The 18,864-nt window shown below is 46.0% G+C and overlaps 1 protein-coding gene across 2 annotated transcripts in view; it reads left to right on the forward strand.

Annotated features, from left to right (window-relative positions):
* Gprc5d (G protein-coupled receptor class C group 5 member D) overlaps positions 1-3,840 on the forward strand; it is a 12,145-nt gene extending 8,305 nt beyond the window's left edge. Inside the window, exons 3-4 of one of the 2 annotated variants that reach the window (XM_028781078.1) lie at positions 2,064-2,131; positions 3,566-3,840. In XM_028781078.1, the coding sequence (XP_028636911.1) occupies positions 2,064-2,131; positions 3,566-3,601 (104 nt within the window). In that variant the 3' untranslated portion in view covers positions 3,602-3,840. The remainder of the gene's footprint in view (positions 1-2,063; positions 2,132-3,565) is intronic. The other variant, XM_028781079.1, reaches the window with a different exon arrangement.
* Positions 3,841-18,864: the final 15,024 nt, after the last annotated feature.

Raw genomic sequence — 18,864 nt, forward strand, 5'->3', positions numbered from 1 at the left:
AGAGAGAGAGAGAGAGAGAGAGAGAGAGAGAGAGAGAGAGAGAGAGAGAGGAGGAAAAGATAATGAACCATGGATCTGTTTGGTCTGAAGTTAGATAAGGCTAGGAAGAGATGCACAAAGACTCAGGGCATAAACTTATAAACCTAATCGGGTAACAGGGACAGCAGAACATGTCACCATACAGATGGAGCCTCACACCCCTGGCTTAGAAAAACACTGGCTTTCTATCCAACAAGGTCCCTAACCTCTATGAGCCCCAGACTCTTCATATCTGATTGGAGATTATGGTGTCACCCAGACCTCTTCCACACATAGATGCCAAGTCTTACTCAATTAAATCAATTTCCTACCATGAGGTGGTTGATGGTTGTATTTAAAGAAATAGCATTTTGATAAAACTGTGAACAATAACTAGAAATGGATAGACCAGGCTATTGTCATTTTTGACCCAGTCTGATGGGAATGAGGCTGAAATTTCTTGCCAAGAGAGTGAGTGCGAAAACCTCCCAATATTCTACAAAGTCCCACGGACTCACCCAATTTGTCCTACATCAAAGGGAAGATGTGCGTTTCCTACAACACAGTATCCAACCCACTAGAAAATGTCAGTAGGTGGAAGCTGTCAGGGTCAGCCATAACGATGCCACCATAAATACCATACAAAGTATAGCTCGCACACTCTTTCCTGTATGCCCCAAACCAAGGGCTCTGCACAGACAACAACTCTTTGCATCCTCAAGAACCTACAGAGCAAACTTGCTGTTATGAGCATCAAGGTTTTCCTTTTGGTTCCACCAGGAAGCAACATGAAGGAAAGGTTAAAGAACTTGACACACAGGGAGAGAGGACAAGTGTAAAACAAAGAAAAAGGGAGTGGGGACACACAGATGGGGGGACCAAGCTGACTCCTCTAGGGTCTAACCACCCAGCACTGCAGCCTCTAAAGTGTGACCACTAATGACAGCTGTGTCTGTGACCACCCAAATATGAAGCAGGTGTTTGGTCAGAGACACAGAGCAGTTCCTGCCTTCATAGAGTTAGTGCCTGTTGAGAAGACTGTTGCTAAACAAATAAATTGTATATAGTTATTCTATGACACTATGATATTTCTCTAGCTCTCTCTCTCTCTCTCTCTCTCTCTCTCTCTCTCTCTCTCTCTCTCTCTCTGTGTGTGTGTGTGTGTGTGTGTGTGTCTATGTTTGTGTCTGTGTCTCTGTGTATATGTGTACGTCCCTTAGATGTCTATCTTTGTGATACTGGGAATCAAACTCAGGGCCTTCCAATGTTAAGCAAACTCCAGAAATAATTTTTATTATTTATTATGTCCAGCTTTAAAGTTTAGATCCAGTCGAGCTGTGTACATAACACACTCTTGTAAACCAAACACTCAACAGGCTGAGGCAGGAGGATCACCATAAGTCTGAGACCAGGCTAGATTATACAGGTAATTCTAAACCAACCTGAGCTGCACAGCCGCTCCCTTCTCAAACAACAACAATGAAAATGAATCCAAGCTTGGAGAGAAGCCAGCCTTTAGGCACTGTTGAGAGTATATGACCCCAGTGGTCACTGTCAATGCCAAGACAATGGCCATTCCAGCCCAGGGCTGGGCCCTTTTTTTCTGAAAATTAATGATGGTTCTCTTGTGTTTACAGTTTCTGCATGCCCATGTGCTTCTCCTGAATATATATGTTCTATCCTTACACAACATTCCTTATTAATGTTAAAAGGAGTCTTTTCAATCAAAATTTTCAAGTGCTGAATACGGTGGGGCACACCTGTAATCTCAGGATTAAGGAGTATCAGGAGTTCAAAGTTAGCCTCAGCTACATAGTGATTTTGAAGCCAGCCCAGACCACGTGGTACCTTGTCTCAAAAATACCAGATGAGGGAATGAATGGATGGATGAACGAACAAACCCGTTGGGTTCTTTTTTTTTAATAGCTGTCACAACCAAGTAGTGCTTTTAAGGCCTCAAGGGTCTCTGTGCAAGCCCCTGAGCCTCCTCATAGTCCCGGTGACCCTCCAGCACTAACACAGCCCTTCCCTCCTTTGGCTTTCAGCCCGAGACAGTGATGGAGCTCAGGAGGATGTAGCACTAACTGCACATGGTACTCCCATTCAGCTGCAGGTAAATGTGCTCACTCATTCGCCTAGGAGGACACGGCAAGCACTCTCCCCTTAGTCCTCAGGTTCTATGTCCAATGACCTTTCTGGCCCAAGGGAGGGCAGGCAGGGCAGGCCCGACTTGAGCCACACAAGGATAGCATAGGAGAGGCCCCTTTGAGCCTAGTTTAAACCCAGTGAGTCTCCCTTTCCTCTACCATCTCACTGTATCTTCCCAGGAAAGACCAAGTCATACATAAAGTCTGTGTGAGGTTGAGAAAGTTGGTTAAGCTTTGCACCAGTGTCGATGGAAGACTGTACATATGCATGAGTGTTAAGTCTGTCTTCAGTATAGGTGATCTAAATCCATCCCCTGCACCCTCAACTTGCCCTGTGAATCACTGTCTACCCCTGACAGCCCAGGCCATCCTGAGAACACAGCTGGGTCTCATCACCATCTGGAAGCCCAGATGGATGAGCCAATTTTAATTCTTTTAGGCAAAAGCAGAGGGTGTGCTTCTGAGTAGATTGGACGTCATACATCACGCTGGACATGTTGAGCTGAGATGGTTGAAACACAGTCAGATCCAGAAAGCCCAAAAATACCACATTGGGGGAAACCTCTTTCTTTGTGGAGACCACAAGTGCCAAAATCCCAGAGTAAAAATCACTTTTCAGTCACTTGTTCACTAAACTTTATGAGACAACTGGCTAAGCTCTGCCCTCTCAGCTGTAACTGAGAATTTGTGTCCCCCTGAATGACACTTAAGCCAGGACATAGCCACATGCCATCTCCTCTAATTAAGAGTTGGGGTGGGGATGATGAACATTTGCACAATGAGAAAAAAATGATTTTAGCCATTCATGCAAAGAGTTTCTTGGATGTATTTCAAATTCCAGGAATCAGATATGGCCTTGCCTCTCCTTGAAAAAAAAAAAGACCAACAGTGAACGTGATATAAATAGAATTGTGTGACTGTTAGTTCCCATTGTCAACTTTACACAGCCTAGAATCACCTGGGAAATGAGTCTCAAGAAGGGATAATTTGGCTTATGGCCATATCTTTTGAGATGTGTTGTAGAGGAGTGTGGGAAGATCCAGCCCACTGTAGGCAGCACCACTCCCTAGGCAGGGGGCGTCCTGGATGGTATAAGAGAAGAAATAGAACTGAACACAAGTTAACAAGCAATGAGCATGCATTCATTTCTCTCTGCCTTTAACCTTGGATATGATTTGACCAGTTGTCATAAGTTCCTGCCACCTTGACTACAACCTGGAATAAGCTGAAATAAACCTTTTGTCACCTGAGTTGCTTTTTGTGAGGGTGTTTTATCACAGCAGCAGGAATAAAACTAAAACAATTTGGTAGGTTTTTTTTAAACTAACAGAGAATCAAATGATAATGAAATAATACTTGGCTCAGAAAGTTGCTAACAACATCCCACCCTTCCTTTCCAGACTGTTGATCCCAGCCAAGAGTATCTCATCCCATGAGCTACACAAGCCCACAGCAAGATGCAGGATTATAAAGCTACCTGAAACAGCATAGAGACAGCCTGGAAGAGTGTCCTGCTCTACACAGCCCTGAAGGCCCCAGGAGAGCACTGGACACACTGTCAGTGAAGTATACGTCCTGTCCCTTCCTGTCTGTTTCCTTGCCCTTTTCACTGTTCTGGACCCAGCCTCTGAAGACTGTCATGTCCTGCACAATTACATTCTTGCTGCCACCCTACTTACCGTGTCTTCTGTATTTATTTAACTATATATTATATAACTATTTAAATACATATACATCCCAAAATATTCTGTTTGTCTGTGTGTAAAGCATGTTTGTACAGCATCTGTGGAGGCCAGAGAAAGATGTCAGATCCCCTGGACCTGGACATAAAGACAGTTTAGAACCACCTGATGTGCTGAGAACTCAGCCCTGGTCCCCTGCAAGAGCAGCAAGTGCTCTTAGCTACCGAGTCTCCCCAGCATTGCCCCACCACTGTGCTGTACTTATTTGTAATAGGATTTCTCTGGGTTTTGAGGTTTGCTTGTTTTGCTGATGTGTGTGGGTATGTGTGTGTCATATCCGTGCCATGAAGTGCTTGTAGAGGTCAGAGGGCAACCTCAGGTATCAGTTGTTGCTTCTATCTTATTTGAGACAAAGTCTTTCTGCTGTTTGCTGCTGTGTAGACCAAGCTATCTGGCCCACACACTTTTCATGGCTCTTCTGTATCTGCCTCTTGCCTCCTGGTAGAAGCACACTAGAGTTCCAGGCACATGAGATACCATGTTCAGCTTTTACACGGGTTCTGGGCAACTGAAAGCACATCCTGATACTTACACGTAAATACTTAACCCGGTGAATCATCTTCCCAGACCTGTTCTTTTGGAGGAGGGGAGAGGGTCTTGCGATATAGCCCAAGAAAATTTCAACTTCATGATACTTTCTCTGCTGCTAGAAGATTTCCTTCAATTTGGGAGGGAACTAACATTGCTTTGCACACCTATGGTCCACTTTCTAGGCACAGACAGTCTGTCATCAGACATATGGGTTACTTCCATCTGTGGACACTGTGAGTAACCCTATAGACAGCTACAAAAATATCTTAAATCCTTCACTTTTAGCTATATCTCCAAAAGTGAGATTGCTGGACCAAATGCAAATTTCATTCTTAAGTATTACATTATTAAATTTTAATATGTTTATTTAGGGGTGCTCAATGCTTGTGGAAATCAGCAAAAAACTTGTGGGAAGCAGTTCTCTCTTTCCTCCATGTGAGACTCTAGAGATCAAACTCAGGTCATCAGGCTTGGTGACAGGTCCCTTTACACACTGAGCCACCTTGCTGGCCAAATTCTGAATTTTTTGAAGAGACATTCTATTGTTGGCTTTTTATCTCTACACCATTTTCCGTGTGTCAGAAATGGAAAGAGAGTCTCGGTATCTGCACCTCTTTGACAGTGCTTGTTATTTTCCCGGTGGTTTTGTGTTCACAATGGTATCCTAGTGAGTGGCAAGTGTCTGGTCACCTTTCATAAAGAAACCTTTGAAAGGTTGAGGAGACAGTGCATGAAGCCTTGGGGCCAATCCTTAGCACTGTCAAAACAATCTAAAAGAAAAAAGGAAGCAGAGAGGGACAGGGAGAGAGGGAGGGAGGGAGGGAGGGAGGGAGGGAGGGAGGGAGGGAGGAAGGGAGAAAATAGACAGGTGGCAGAATGGAGGAAGGGAGGGACAGAGAGACAGAGGGAGGAATGGGTGAAGAGCAAGTGTCAGGTGGGAGAGAAGATTCAGTAGGTAAAGATACTTGCTGCCAGGCCTAATAAGTTCAATTCCCCCAGGCACAAGGGAAGGAGAAAACTAACTCTACACACTTCCTGGGGTGGGCATACAATCATATACCCCACACAAATAAATAAATGTAATTTCTATTGAAAAGAGATGGGCGTGGAATTTAAAGGTTGCCTGGTCCACATTGGGAGTTCCAGCCAGGGCTATATAGTGGGACCCTGGCTCAAGGAAGGGGGGAAGGGAAAGAAAGGGGAGGGGAGGGGAGGGGAAGGGAGAGGAGAGGGGAGGGGAAGGGGGAGGGAAGGGGAGGGAAGGGAAGGAGAAGGAGGGGACGGGAAGGAAAGGAGAAGGAATGGGAAGGGGAGGGGAGGGAAGGGGAGGGGAGAGGAGGGGAGGGGAGGGGAAGGGACAGTCAAATTCTGATGGACTCAGCATCATCTATAAAATGATAGCAGACTCCTCCATCACTCCATACATGGACATTCCCATGGACCGTCCAGCAGGTGACACACCACAGTGATGCCACACAGAGACAGCTAGAGCTAATAGGCAGCAGACAGACTTGCTTTCATGTGCCATTAGCAGCTGAAGCTCATAAAGGGCATCACGCAGTGAGCATGAAAGGCAGTCTGCCTACCTGGGTGTCTTTGATGAGCTGGTGTCATTTACTAATTGTCTTGCCTTTGTATCTAACACCACCTCCTCCCAATGGTTTCATCTATCCTCAATTTCTTAGATGTTACAGGCACAGCAGGACCAGAGTCAGAGCTGTGCATCCAAAGTATCCATGGGGGTCGAATATAGTCCCTTACCTTGCAGAACAGAAAGCAGAAGTCAAGAAATGGGATGGCTACTCAGTAGTCACGAGCAGTGGCCAGCTTTCCTGCCCCTAGGCCAGGCTTTCCCTCTAGAAGACTTCTCCATGCCTCTATTTCTGGATAAGCAACTTAGGTGTGTCCCCTCTAAGAGCCAAATGACAGATTTCAGGCCTGTGAGTGTTGAGTCTATGTAATGGCACAGTGAAAAATAACAAAGGCCATGTGTGTGTGCATGCGTGTGTGTCTATGTCTGTGTCTGTGTGTGCATGTGTGTGTGTGTGTCTATGTCTGTGTCTGCGTGTGCATATGTGTGTGTGTCTGTGTATGTGTGCGCATGTATGTATGTGTGTGTGTGTGTGTATGTCTGTGTGTCTGTATGTGTCTATGTCTGTGTCTATGTGTGCCTATGTGTGTCTATGTGTCTGTTTGTGTGTGTATGTGTGTGTGTGTGTGTGTGTTCTCGCTTGTATACGCAAACAGGAAAGCCCCTTTAAGGGCCAACATATAGCACAGTTTGCTCCCTAGCAACAAACATACTCTGAGCGTCTTTGAGGAACTAGAAATAGTTGTAGGACTCAAGCCGAGACATGGCAGGCAGCATTGCTTCAGCAGGGCCTGTGTCCTTGTGGAATAAATGACACAGCAGAGGCAATGCTGGGGATATGACTTCTTCATCTCATTTCTTCTTTAGTACCCACTGAACTTTATTAGTGATGTTTGCATGAGTGTCTGTGTGGGGCTATTTACTGGAGCAAGAGCGACTTACCAGTAGACACACCCATAAAGAAAAGTGACTCTCCCTTCTCCAGGACCCATTAACTGCCAATAGCTCCTCAGCTAGGGAGAGCGTCTCATCTCCCCATCCACGCTCCACTCTTGATCCTTTGTTGGTCCTGAAAGTTCACCATAGCTGCCAAGAGTTCATGCGTGCAATAGCTGTGTTTCGTCCAGAAGTCAGTGTTCCTCAGCGCCCCTCCCTCTCTCAGCTCCCCTGTTATTTCCACCCTCTTCCTCAGTGTTCCCTGATGTGGCGACACATTTCTTCTGAAATCATCTCTTGACTACAAAGAGGCTGAACTTTTCCCAGACCTTGCAGCCGAGTTAGGAATGTGCCATGAGATCATCGAGACCAAGTACTTAACCTGCTACCCTACTGGGTGCACAGTCTAAGTTCAATATGCCTTTGAGAAACACTCTAACCAACCTTACTCTGCCTTGGATTTCCCGTGCAGTCAGATTTTATAACCTACAATAACTCGTCGGTATTCTTCTACGACACAGACCCAGAATAATGCATGTGCATCTTTATTGTGGCATCATGTAGTGACATCAGCCAACAGATTGAAAATAACTCTAAATAACAAATACTCCCTAAGTCCTGGAAGCAACGTGCAGACATAGGTTGATAGTGTCTGTTTGTAGTTCTGAGTGCTATTCTGGATCAATGCCGGTCAACTCTTGCCCTGGAAAGCTCTGGTAACAAAAATCTCTCATATCTCTCCTATATCATGTTTTCTAAACTGTTCAATAAACACAAATCAAAGCCCTTTGTTAGGGAAAGGCACAGGTACAAGGACAGATTCAGACAGAGACAAAAGCACAACAGCCAGACAGACAGGCAAGCTCCAGACAGACTGGCAACCATGAGATACTGACAGATGGAAGACACTGGAGAGAAGTAGAGAATTCAAACTTGGACTCCACTCTTGAGAGCCCGAATTGATCCAAGAAGACTGTGTTTTCATTCCTTAATTAAACATCCACCCATTTTGGTAACTTCTCTGTGGTTTCCTTAGTGTGTTAAGCAATGTTTCCCAAGCCTTGTGGGGATAGAACTTCGAGAGAGTTATGCGATTGATTATTCACTCCTTAAAGGCTTTCCAAGTGCGTTCTGGAAATGCCACTGGATATCACCCTGAATACTTCTAAGGATTGTGCAACTCTTAGAACCTAAGAGTGGTTCCTATCTGTAACCCCAGCCCTCAGTGAGGTGGAAATGAAAAATCAGGAGTTCAAAGGCAGCCTTAGCTACATAGTGAGTTCAAGGCTCACCTGGGCTACATGAGACACCATCTCAAAAAAATTTTTTTTCAAATAAAAATTTAAACCCTTTTACTACACCGATAAAGTTCCAATTGTTTTGGAGATTAGGAAAATGAATTATCTACGGTGGTGATAGCATCTAGATCTAAGGGCCGTAACATCTCATGATGACGTCTCTGCCTGTAAGTGTAGATTCTATGGAATATTTGTTTTCTTTTAGAGACAGAGTGGATCATGCTATTAAAAACAACAGCTTGATGGTAGCTCTGCTGCCTCAAGCAGAAACTCACCAGGGAGAGGCAATAGAAGGTTCCAAACACCCATACAAAACCACACAATAAGCAGGGTTCATGGTGTGGAGCTAGACAGATGGCTCAGCAGGTGAGAGTGCTCGCTGCACACTCATGAGGCAGAGTTCAGATCCCAGCACCAGGTGACAAGCATGACACAAATGAGGGGACCTCTAGATCCAAGACAGTCAGCATTCCCTTCTGTTCTCTACATGTGGACCTGCCCATACTCACGCATACACTCACAAAGATGCACACAAGCACACACGCAATAAAGCACATCTGTAAAACATCTCCAAAAAACCCCAAGATTACAAATCCCTCATCACCCTGCTAGCACGCCACGGCCAGGCTTCATAAGCCCGTAAGAGGGACCCAGAGGGCCACAGGCACACACAGGATGGACCCTGGAGCCAAATTGGCTCTCTTATGCAACAGCGCAAGAGCCAAGCCACAAAAGCCTGTTTTTACTGAAATTTGACACGTCTTTCATTATGGACTCTTTTTTCAGTGATTATAACTTTTAAAATATGGCACCAAATATTTCTCTCAAGTCTTGTTTTTTTTGTGTGTGTCACAAGCCCTTGAGTCCTTGGCTGAGGTATGTGCTCCCATCCCAGCCCACCTGGTCAGATTGGCTTCCTGGGAAGAGTGTGGCCAGGGTGCCCGGGGGACCTCTGGCTTTGAGTGTGTGACTTGGACAACTTAGTGCTGTCCCCGGCCTGGCCCCATGCAGGCCAGTTACATCAGAATCCCAGGGAGTGGAGCCCAGGGTATGTTTGAAAATCTTTCCAGGTTATTCTCTTCTGCTAAACTACAAACCACTGCCTTAACGAGATATTTAGGGTTGGATGATGGTGCATGCCTTTAATCCCAGCCCTCAGGAGGTAGAGGCAGCCAGAGCTCTGTGAGGTTGAGACCAGCGTGGTCTACAGATCAAGTTCCAGGACAATCAGGGCCTCATAAAGAAACCCTGTCTCAAAAAGGTGGGGGGCAGGAGTGGAGGGAGGGGAGAGGGGGAGAGGAAAAGGAGTAGGGGGAAGAGAGAAGGCAAGGGAGAGGGAGAAAGAGAGGGAGAGGGGAGGGAGAGGGAGAAGGGGTTCTGTGTAAGGGATGAAAGAAAGAAGACATCAGGGTCTTGGCTGGGTCACCAAACTCCATGATGGTTCTACTTTCTGAAGTAGAGGAGCGAGGTGTGGTAGTGGAGATTACTCCTGTGATCCCTAAATGTACAAGGCTGAGACAGGAGGATTGCTGTGTGTTCTAGGCCAGTCTGGGCTACATCATAAATTCTGGGAGCCCATAAGAACAACAAAAAAGAAAAGGGAGATAGCTGGGCATCTGCGATTCTAACACCCAGAAATCTGAGGCAGGAGGATTGCTGCAAGTTTAAGATCAGCATGAGCCACAAAATTAGACCACATCTTTAAAACCAAATAAAATGTTAAAAGGAGGTATGTTGAGGGGAAGGAACAGGTTTGGAGATGGGAGGACAGCTCGTGTGTTCAGCTCTGACCAGGTTCTGTCTAGGAAAGGCAGTGCACAGAAGCAGGTACTCATGGCTGTGAGGGTTCCACAGACCCAGAGGTTCAGAACCACTGTTCCTGTGCAGGTCAGACGATTGCTTTCAAATGTCAATCTTCTTCACCGTGAGATCCAGAGATCGAATTTGGACCGTCAGACCTGCGTGCTAATCACTTCTGCCCATTGAGCCGTCTCTCTGACCCAGCATATTAATTTTTTAATTGATATATACTGCCAGCTGTAGTGGCGCCTGGCTATAATGCTAGCACTTGGGAGGCAGAGGCAGGAGAGTCAAGGACTCGAGGTCCTCTTCAGTTACACAGAGACCTGGACACCAGTGTGGGCTACATGAGATCCTGCCTCAGACAAAAGAAAACAACCAACCAAAATCAAGGAACAGCAAGAAGGTGCATAGTAATTGGGCATATTCATGCATTACGGTATGACAGTTCAGCCTGTGCACACAGCATGAGAACCAGGTCAGGATATTGGCTTTTTGGTTTTGTTTTGTTTTTTTGTTTTGTTTTTTCGAGACAGAGTTTCTCTGTGTAGCCCTGGCTGTCCTGGAACTCACTCTATAGACCAGGCTGGCCTCGAACTCAGAAATCCTCCTGTCACTGCCTCCCAAGTGCTGGTATTAAAGGTGTGCGCCACCACCGCCAGGCTAGGATATTGGCATCTTGCAGCGAACATTCAAAGACTGTTTACTCAAGTTCCTGTTGAGGACAATGTGGTCAGTGTCGGTGGGTCCAGTTTCTGCAGCTTAGTCTCTGCCCCAGGGAGTGCATCTTTTTCTTCATATTTCAGATGTGGTCTTCTGTACTTCTCCTTGGAAACAGCACTTTCTCAAGAGCAATAAAGCAGAGGCTTTGGGAAATAAACCAGGACGTGATGAAACGCATTTCACCAGAGAACTGAAGAATTCCCTCTCCTCCCCCAAGCCCCAAGCTTGAGAATTGCTTCTATTATGTTAGACTTATGTTCTTGGTTATAGAAAAAAAAGCAAAAAACAAAAAACTGCTGACTGATCACCTGAAGCCATGGAAATCATTTGAGGGCTAATTAGCATTCATAGCACCAGAGCAGACAGGAAGAAATCCTGAGTGCTCTGTTCTTGGAGTAATGCCACCAAAATTCTAATTTGCCAGGGTGTGTGTCTCCGTGTGTGTGTGTGTGTGTGTGTTTGCCTGTGTGTGTGCCTGTGTGTCTGTGTGTGTGTGTCTCTATGTGTGTGTGTGTGTCTCTATGTGTGTGCTTCTGTCTGTGTGTGTGTGTACCTGTCTGTGTGTGTGTGTGTCTGTGTGTGTGTATCTGTATATCTATATGTATGTGTCTCCATGTGTGTGTGTGCCTGTGTGTGTGTGTCGGTGTGTGTGTGTATCTGTATGTCTATATGTATGTGTCTCCATGTTTGTGTGTGCCTGTGTGTGTGTCTCTGTGTGTGTGTGTGTCTCTCTCTCTGTATGTCTGTGTGTCTGTGTGTGTGTGCCTGTCTGTATGTGTGTGTCTATGTGTCTGTGTGTGTGTCTGTGTATGTCTATGTGTATGTGTGTCTCCATGTGTGTGTGTGCCTGTCTGTGTGTGTGTGTCTGTGTGCCTGTGCCTGTGTGTGTGTGTGTATGTGTATGTCTGTGTGTCTGTGTGTGTGTATGTCTGTGTCTGTGTGTCTGTGTGTGTGTGTCTGTGTGTGTAAAACAAACTCTTTTCCAGGCGTGGTGGTATTCTCCATTAATCCCAGCACTCAGGAGGCAAAGGCAGGTGGATATCTGTGAGTTCAAGGGCAACCTAGTCACACAGAGAAACTCTGTCACCTAAATTTAAAAAAAAAAAAAAAAAAAAAAAAGCACAGATCTGATGGCTCAGAACCGGTGAAGCTGAGGAAAGAGGATTGTCATGAGTTTTAGAGAGCCTGTCTGCAGTTTTGATGTGAAATATTCCACACACACTTGGTTCCCAGCTAGGGGCAATACTTTGGAAGGATTGGGAACACTTAGGAGGTAAAGCCTCCATGGTGTATTCAACCCACTGATAGGTCAGCCTGGTTTCATCTTGGGCTTAAAAGCTGTCTAATAGTACAGACAACCTAGGCTCACTCCTGGTTATGGTTAAACCTGTTTCTCAGGGATGGGGCTATCCCCCACCTGGAACCTTAACTACAAACGCTCCTGTACTGCCTGTTCCAGGGCTGCTGACTTGCTCATCATGGCTTCTTGGCCGGCTTTCTTCTAGAATCCAAGACTATCAGCCCAGGATGGCCCCACCTACAATAGGCTGGACCCTATCCCACCAATCACTAATTAATCACTAATTAAGGCTGCTTGCCTGCAGCCTGATCTTAAGGAGGAGTTTTCTTAATTGAGGTTTCCTCCTCTCGAATGACTTTAGTTTGTACGAAATTGACATAAAACTGTCTATCATATGTCTGGTTGTTTTGCCCAATGCATGTGTGCCTGGTGTCCATCAAGGGCATTAGATACCCTGGAACTGGAGTTGCAGATGGTCCTGAGCTGTTTGTGGGTGCTGGAAATCAAACCTAGTCCTCAGGAAGAGCAGCCAATGCTCTTTACCACTGAGCCGTCTCTACTAGCCCCATGAAATAGCATTCTGTACTTCAAAAGTGATATTTTCTAGGGACAGACAGATATCTCAGAGGGTAAAGGTACTGGGCTCCAAGCCTGATGGCCTGAGTTTGATTCTTGCAAACCACCTGGTGGAAGAAGAGATCTGATTCCTGAAAGTTGTCCTCTGATCTGCACATGTGTTCTATAGTGCAGACACAAACAAACAAATAAAGTTTTCATAAAAAGATTTATGTATGTGAGGACATACCAGAAGAAGCCACTAGACCCACTTACAGATGGTTGTGAGCCACCCTGTGGTTACTGGTAATTGAACTCAGGACCTCTGGGAAGAACAGTCAGTGCTCTTAATCACCAAGCCATCTCTCCAGCCCCTTTAGTAGCAGTTTCTATAAAGAACTAACTCAGGTGCCAGTTGGTGGGGACCTATGCCTTTAGTCACAGCACTGAAGAGGCAGAGGCAGGCAGATCTTTTGAGTTCAAGGTTCCCCTGGTTTATAGAGCGAATTCCAAGACAGCCAGGGGTCCACAGAGAACCCTGACGGAGGCGGATGGTGAGGAGAACTAACTGAGGCGATGCTAGGCACTGACTGTTGACTGTACCTATGCTCCTGGTTTTCATAAAATTCAAGGGCCTTTGCAAACGTCCCATCTCATCACCACACCCACAGTGACATATTAAATACAGACCAGCAAATGCTCTAACCTACAGGGTTCTGGGGGCAGTGGAGGGATGGGGGAGCCAGGGACCATATGGAGGGAGTGGCACCATTTTGAGAGAATCTGGGAACTCTAGGAAATGGGGCCTAGCTGGAAGATGTCCCTGAGGTTGAATACTTGGGAGTCTCTTGGTCTTGGGCCCTTGCTCCTTTGTTCTCTCTGCTTCCTGACTGAGGTGAAGAAGCTTCTCTGCCACATGTTCCTGTCAACACGATGTTTCCAAGTACACAGGACCAGGTGACTACTCATTGGCCCTCCAAAACCATAAGCTATTACTGATCTTTGGTACCTTAAGTCTTTCTTTTAGGTGTCTGGTCACAGCTATGAAAATCGTGACTAAAACTCAAAACCAGGAAGGGAAGAAATTTTCTCAAAAACACATGTTCCAGCCAGAAAGTGAACTAACCCGTAGCATTAAAGGGGAGGCACATCCAAAAACACAGAGGAAAGCATGTCCACACTCATGCGAAGGGTTGAGGAATTGTTTGTACTGACAGTGAAGGAAAGGAAACCCGTGGGGCTGGGGAGACAGCTCTGTCCGTAAAGCACTGGCCGAACAAGCATGAAGACCTGAGTTCAATCCCTAGAACCCATGTTGGGGGCTGGGGGCAGAGGGAGGAATGATGGTGGAATATGTTTGCAGTTGTATTGCCAGAGAGGCAGGTAGGTGGGTCCCTGGGGCGCTGTGGCCAGCCAGCCTAGTGGGTGAGCTCTAAACCAATAGGAGACCCTGTCTCAAAAATAATCTCAGTAGGTGACAGGTGCAGAAGGAAAGGTGTTGGCTGCAAAGTCTGATGATGACCTAAGTGTGATCCCTGGGACCCACAGGAAAGAACAGGCTTCCACAAGCTGTCCTCAGACCTCCACACATGTCCCATGACATACTCATGGCCACACACACAAATAAAGTAATAAAAGTGCTTTAAAATATAAGGTGGGTGACATTTGAGGAACACTACTCAAGGCTGTCCTCTGGCTACCATATGGACACATGGACATGCAAGCATATGCAGAGGCACATACACACACACACACACACACAGACTTGAACATACATAAGATAAAAGATAATAAAAACCAGATAATCCCTTTCTGAACAACCCAGGGAAATCTGAATAAACCCTCCAGCTGAACCTGATGTTAGTCCCTTGACTTCAGTAGACTTTAATCATCAGGACTTGACTCATGGCAATCAATCACACAATCACACAATCACACAATCACACAATCACACAATCACACAATCACACAGCCGAGCAGTAGAATGTCAGTCTCCCACCAGCTATGCTATATGTGATTCCTCCAACACGTGAATCATGATGGTAACAGTTGCCTTGGTTGCCTTTGCTGCTCTCCTCCCCATCCCTTCCTCCTCCTCCTTGTCCTCCTTCTCTTCCTCTTCCTCCTCCTCCTCCTCTTCTTCCTCCTCCTCCTCTTCCTCCTCCTCTTCCTCCTCCTCCTCTTCCTCCTCCTCCTTCTCCTCCTCCTCTTCCTCCTCTTCCTCTTCCTCCTCTTCCTCCTCTTCTTCCTCTTCCTCCTCCTCCTTCTCCTCCTCCTCCTCCTCCTCCTCTATCACCACCATCTCCACCAGTCAGCATCTCAATATGTAGCCTTGTCAGATCTGAAACTTGGGAAGCTTGAACTCAAAGAGCGCTAGCTACCTACCTTCCTCTACCTTCCCAATGCTGGCATCAAAGGTCTGCCCCTCCACGGTCAGCTATATTGCCACGTTCTGAGCATGCATTCTGTAAAGAGCTGAGAAGACTGGGCACATCCCTGCAGACTGCTTTACCTCTGACCCTCATCACCCTTCCGTATACTGTACACCTCAGGCCAGATACACACACACACATGCAAGCACACACAGGTTGGGGATAGCCCTGGTAATGATTGTATTTTGATGCTAATTCTGCTTCCCCAAGAGGGTCTTCCTTGGACATAGAATAAATCACATACCCAAGTGATTTCAGGTAAACCTTTCCCTAATGAATAAAGATTCCAGGGGACAAATCACTGGGCCAGTAGGCAGGACTTCCATGTCGGAGAGAGGAAGAGGGGAAGCAGGAAGGAGAGACTTACCTTTGAACAGGAGACAGCATGGAGGTAAAATGTAGGTAGGGGAGACCCTCCCCCCCCAGTTGTAGGTGGCAGATCCATTGGGATTTAACTTAGAATGGCTTACAAATTAGGATGCTAGTCGTGCCCAGTGATTGTGTTACCTGTTTATTTTATACTAAGTTCGTGTGGTGTTTTCCTTCACACAGCAACTTAACTAAGTTCCAGGAAGCGGCAAAACATGGGTTGCAAGAAGTAGACTCCAAAAGGACATGGAATTTGAAAGCGTGGGGCTGGCATGACAGTGACCTGCCAACAGCCAGGTGGAGAGATTTCAGACCTTCCGGTCAGAGAACCCCAAGATGGGCGGTCGATACATGGGGCTAGCCCTGGAGGCAGCTAGACCACTGGGGCCAGAAAGTAGCCTGAGTTAGCACAGGATGGTGCCTTTTTATATTTCAACACACACACACACACACACACACACACACACACACACACACACGCCAAACTATAGCCATGAGTAATCTAATACTCATGAAATCCTCCTGCCTCAGCCTCTAGAATCCTGTGATCACAGCCATGAGCCACCATCCTGGCTCACCCTGCTTCTTTATCATGTAAACACCCCCAAATCCTGTCCTGAGGAGATATATCTGAGACCTACCTTCACACACACACAGCCACTTCTCGAATAAATTTGCCTTTAAAAAAGTGACTTATTTTATTGTATATGTATGAATGTTTGTCTGCATGAATGTATGTGCATCGTATGTGTGCCTGGTGCCCAAGGAAACAAGAAGAGGATGTCGGATTCCCTGGGAACCTGAGTTCCAGGTGACTATGAGCCTCCATGTGGGTGCTAGGAAACAAACCTGGGTCCTCTGGGTCTTAATGACTGAGCCATCTCTCTAGTCCCTGAGTCAACTTTCTCTTTTGAAAAACCCATTATTTATTGTAATTAGCATAGGTAAAAATGGGTCTGGTTTGGTGGCGTGGTATTTAGCTTCAAATACTAGAAATAGTGTCAGGCAGAGCAGTGCATGCACACTGAAATCCCAGCACTCGGGATGTTAAGGCAGAAGTCCTTCAAGGTTCAGGCCAGCCTGGGCTGCATGATGCCTGTGCCTTAGGTGATCCTAGATCCTGATAGTTGGATATTAGCCATCACAACAGGCCAGACCTAAAAACTCTAAGAGCTCGGAGACCTTTTTGACCCTACCTAGTCCAGAACCCCATGACAGCCCCAACATAGCATTGCTCAACTTGAACACCCCTGGCTAGCAAGAAAGAAGCTCAACTTCACAGGAAGCTGCTGTAGACTTAGCCTCAGTGCTGTCAATCCCAGATCTGAGACAGCCCGCTTACCCTAACTGCCCCCAGGGCCGGCAGCCTTCACCTTAATGGACACAACTCAGTCTCCTGGTGTTTCAGGTCTGCAGGCACTATTAGTAATAAGTGTGTGTGTGTTGGGGGGTGTGACAATAATAATAATGCCCAGAGATTTCCCGTGTATTCATTTATACAACTAAACCCATGGCATTCTCTCCTCTCCGATTGAATGTTTCCAGCCTCATCTGCCATGCTGTGCACCCTGGAATTCTAAAAACAGCCCCCACATGCAAATGAGATACAGATCAGTGGAGTTAATGTTCCATTTAGGGTAGTGGCCATGCCCCCAGTCAGAGGGGCCAGCATATGCCTTAGCCTAGACTTTCCAATGGTACCAGGATTGCTAAGGCCACAGTCCTAGCACTGGCTCACAGACATCTAAAACCATTAGGGTTTTTTTTTTCCATCAAAGCTGCTGACAACCCATGTTTTTCTAACATATGTTTATGTAACTATTGGAGACCATGAATACATTTACATATATTAAACTGACTTCTAACTTTGTTACAATGTGTCAGTGTTCTGGTTTTATTTTTTTTCTACTTCTGTTGTCATGTTGGAAATGTGATACATGTTTTATTTTGGGCCCGGTGATTGATAAGACGTTAGTCAAGCACCTTCACAGGCAGTCTATTAGGGACCAGCCCCTCCCCTTTGCTTTTTCACACTGATTTTGTGTTGTATATGCGCACCTGAGCCTGTGTGCCATGGACACATGTGGAGGTCAGAGGACAGCTTGCTGGAGTGGATCTCTCCTTCCACCACGTGGCTCCTGGAGATTGAACCTGGGTCATCAGACTTAACAGCAAGCACCTTTACCTGCTGAGCCATCTTACTGGCTCACAAATGTTTAACTGTTTAATTTTTTCCCCCCCAAGACAGGGTTTCTCTGTTAAACAGTCCTGGTTGTCTTGGAACTCCCTTTGTAGGCCAGGCTGGCCTTGAACCCTAGTACTGGGATTAAAGACATGGACACCACACCCAGCCACCATTAACTTTTAACTGTGACTTATTCTCACCATTATCTCTGACTTTCATACTATGTCAATATGTGCCTGTTCTATTTCAGTTTCTTGTGGGCAAAAAAACCTCTAGAATTATCCTTCCTTCTACTGAAGTATTTTACTTATTCATCTATTTTGGCAGTGGTAACATTGGTAGAAAAAGAATCCAGGATTTTTCATCCTGTGTGGTTTCTTTTTTTGTTTTCACTTTATTTTGTGTGAGAGTATATGGTATCAGGCATGTATATATATATGTAGCATGTGTATGCAATGCTCAAGGAGACCAGAAGATATTACGGGATCCCCTGAAACTGGAGTTAACAGATAATTGTGAGCCATTGTGAGAATGTTGGGATTCGAACCCAGGTCCTCTAGAAGATCAACCAATGCTCTTAACCACTGAGCCATTTCTCCAGCCCCCTTCCTATGGGTTTTTTATCTTGCTTCTTCATGGTCCGTGATGCTGAGGTTGTCAGTAACAAAATCACACTGACAGGATGAGAGAAGATAATTCTACCATTTTCCTAGGTCTCTGAGCTGCACATCAAATCTGGGGCCAATCTCTCCATGTTTGCTTAGTATGCCCATAAGGCTGGCCATGGTCTCAGCTCTGCTCATCAGTGATTTCAGATGAACCAGTCTTCAGTCAGAAGCACCAGCCAAGGGCATCCATGTGAATGCCCACATTCATGTGGTTGCCCATAGCAACCCAGAAAGATGGCAGCACACCACAGCTGTTCCTTCTTAGCAAGGGGAGGGTTCTGGCACAGCTTTATGTAGGTGGTGGGATACAGTGCTAGTCTTGAACATTGTGTCTCTGAGCTCACACACAACTACCCTGAGTCATCAGAGAGGCTCTTTGAATTGAGTTGAAACAAATCCTGCAGAACCAGTACATCATTGTATGGAAGAGACTGAAGAGGGAAGCGACTGGGAGCAGGAGGGGCTGGTTGCATGGGAGGTAATGGATCCCATTAAGCATTGTCTTCCCTCTCCTTGTCGTCGTCTTCTTCTTCTTCTTCTTCTTCTTCTTCTTCTTCTTCTTCTTCTTC

Source organism: Grammomys surdaster, unplaced genomic scaffold, assembly GCF_004785775.1.
Source record: "Grammomys surdaster isolate TR1022 unplaced genomic scaffold, NIH_TR_1.0 373, whole genome shotgun sequence".
Classification (NCBI taxonomy): Eukaryota; Metazoa; Chordata; class Mammalia; order Rodentia; family Muridae; genus Grammomys; species Grammomys surdaster.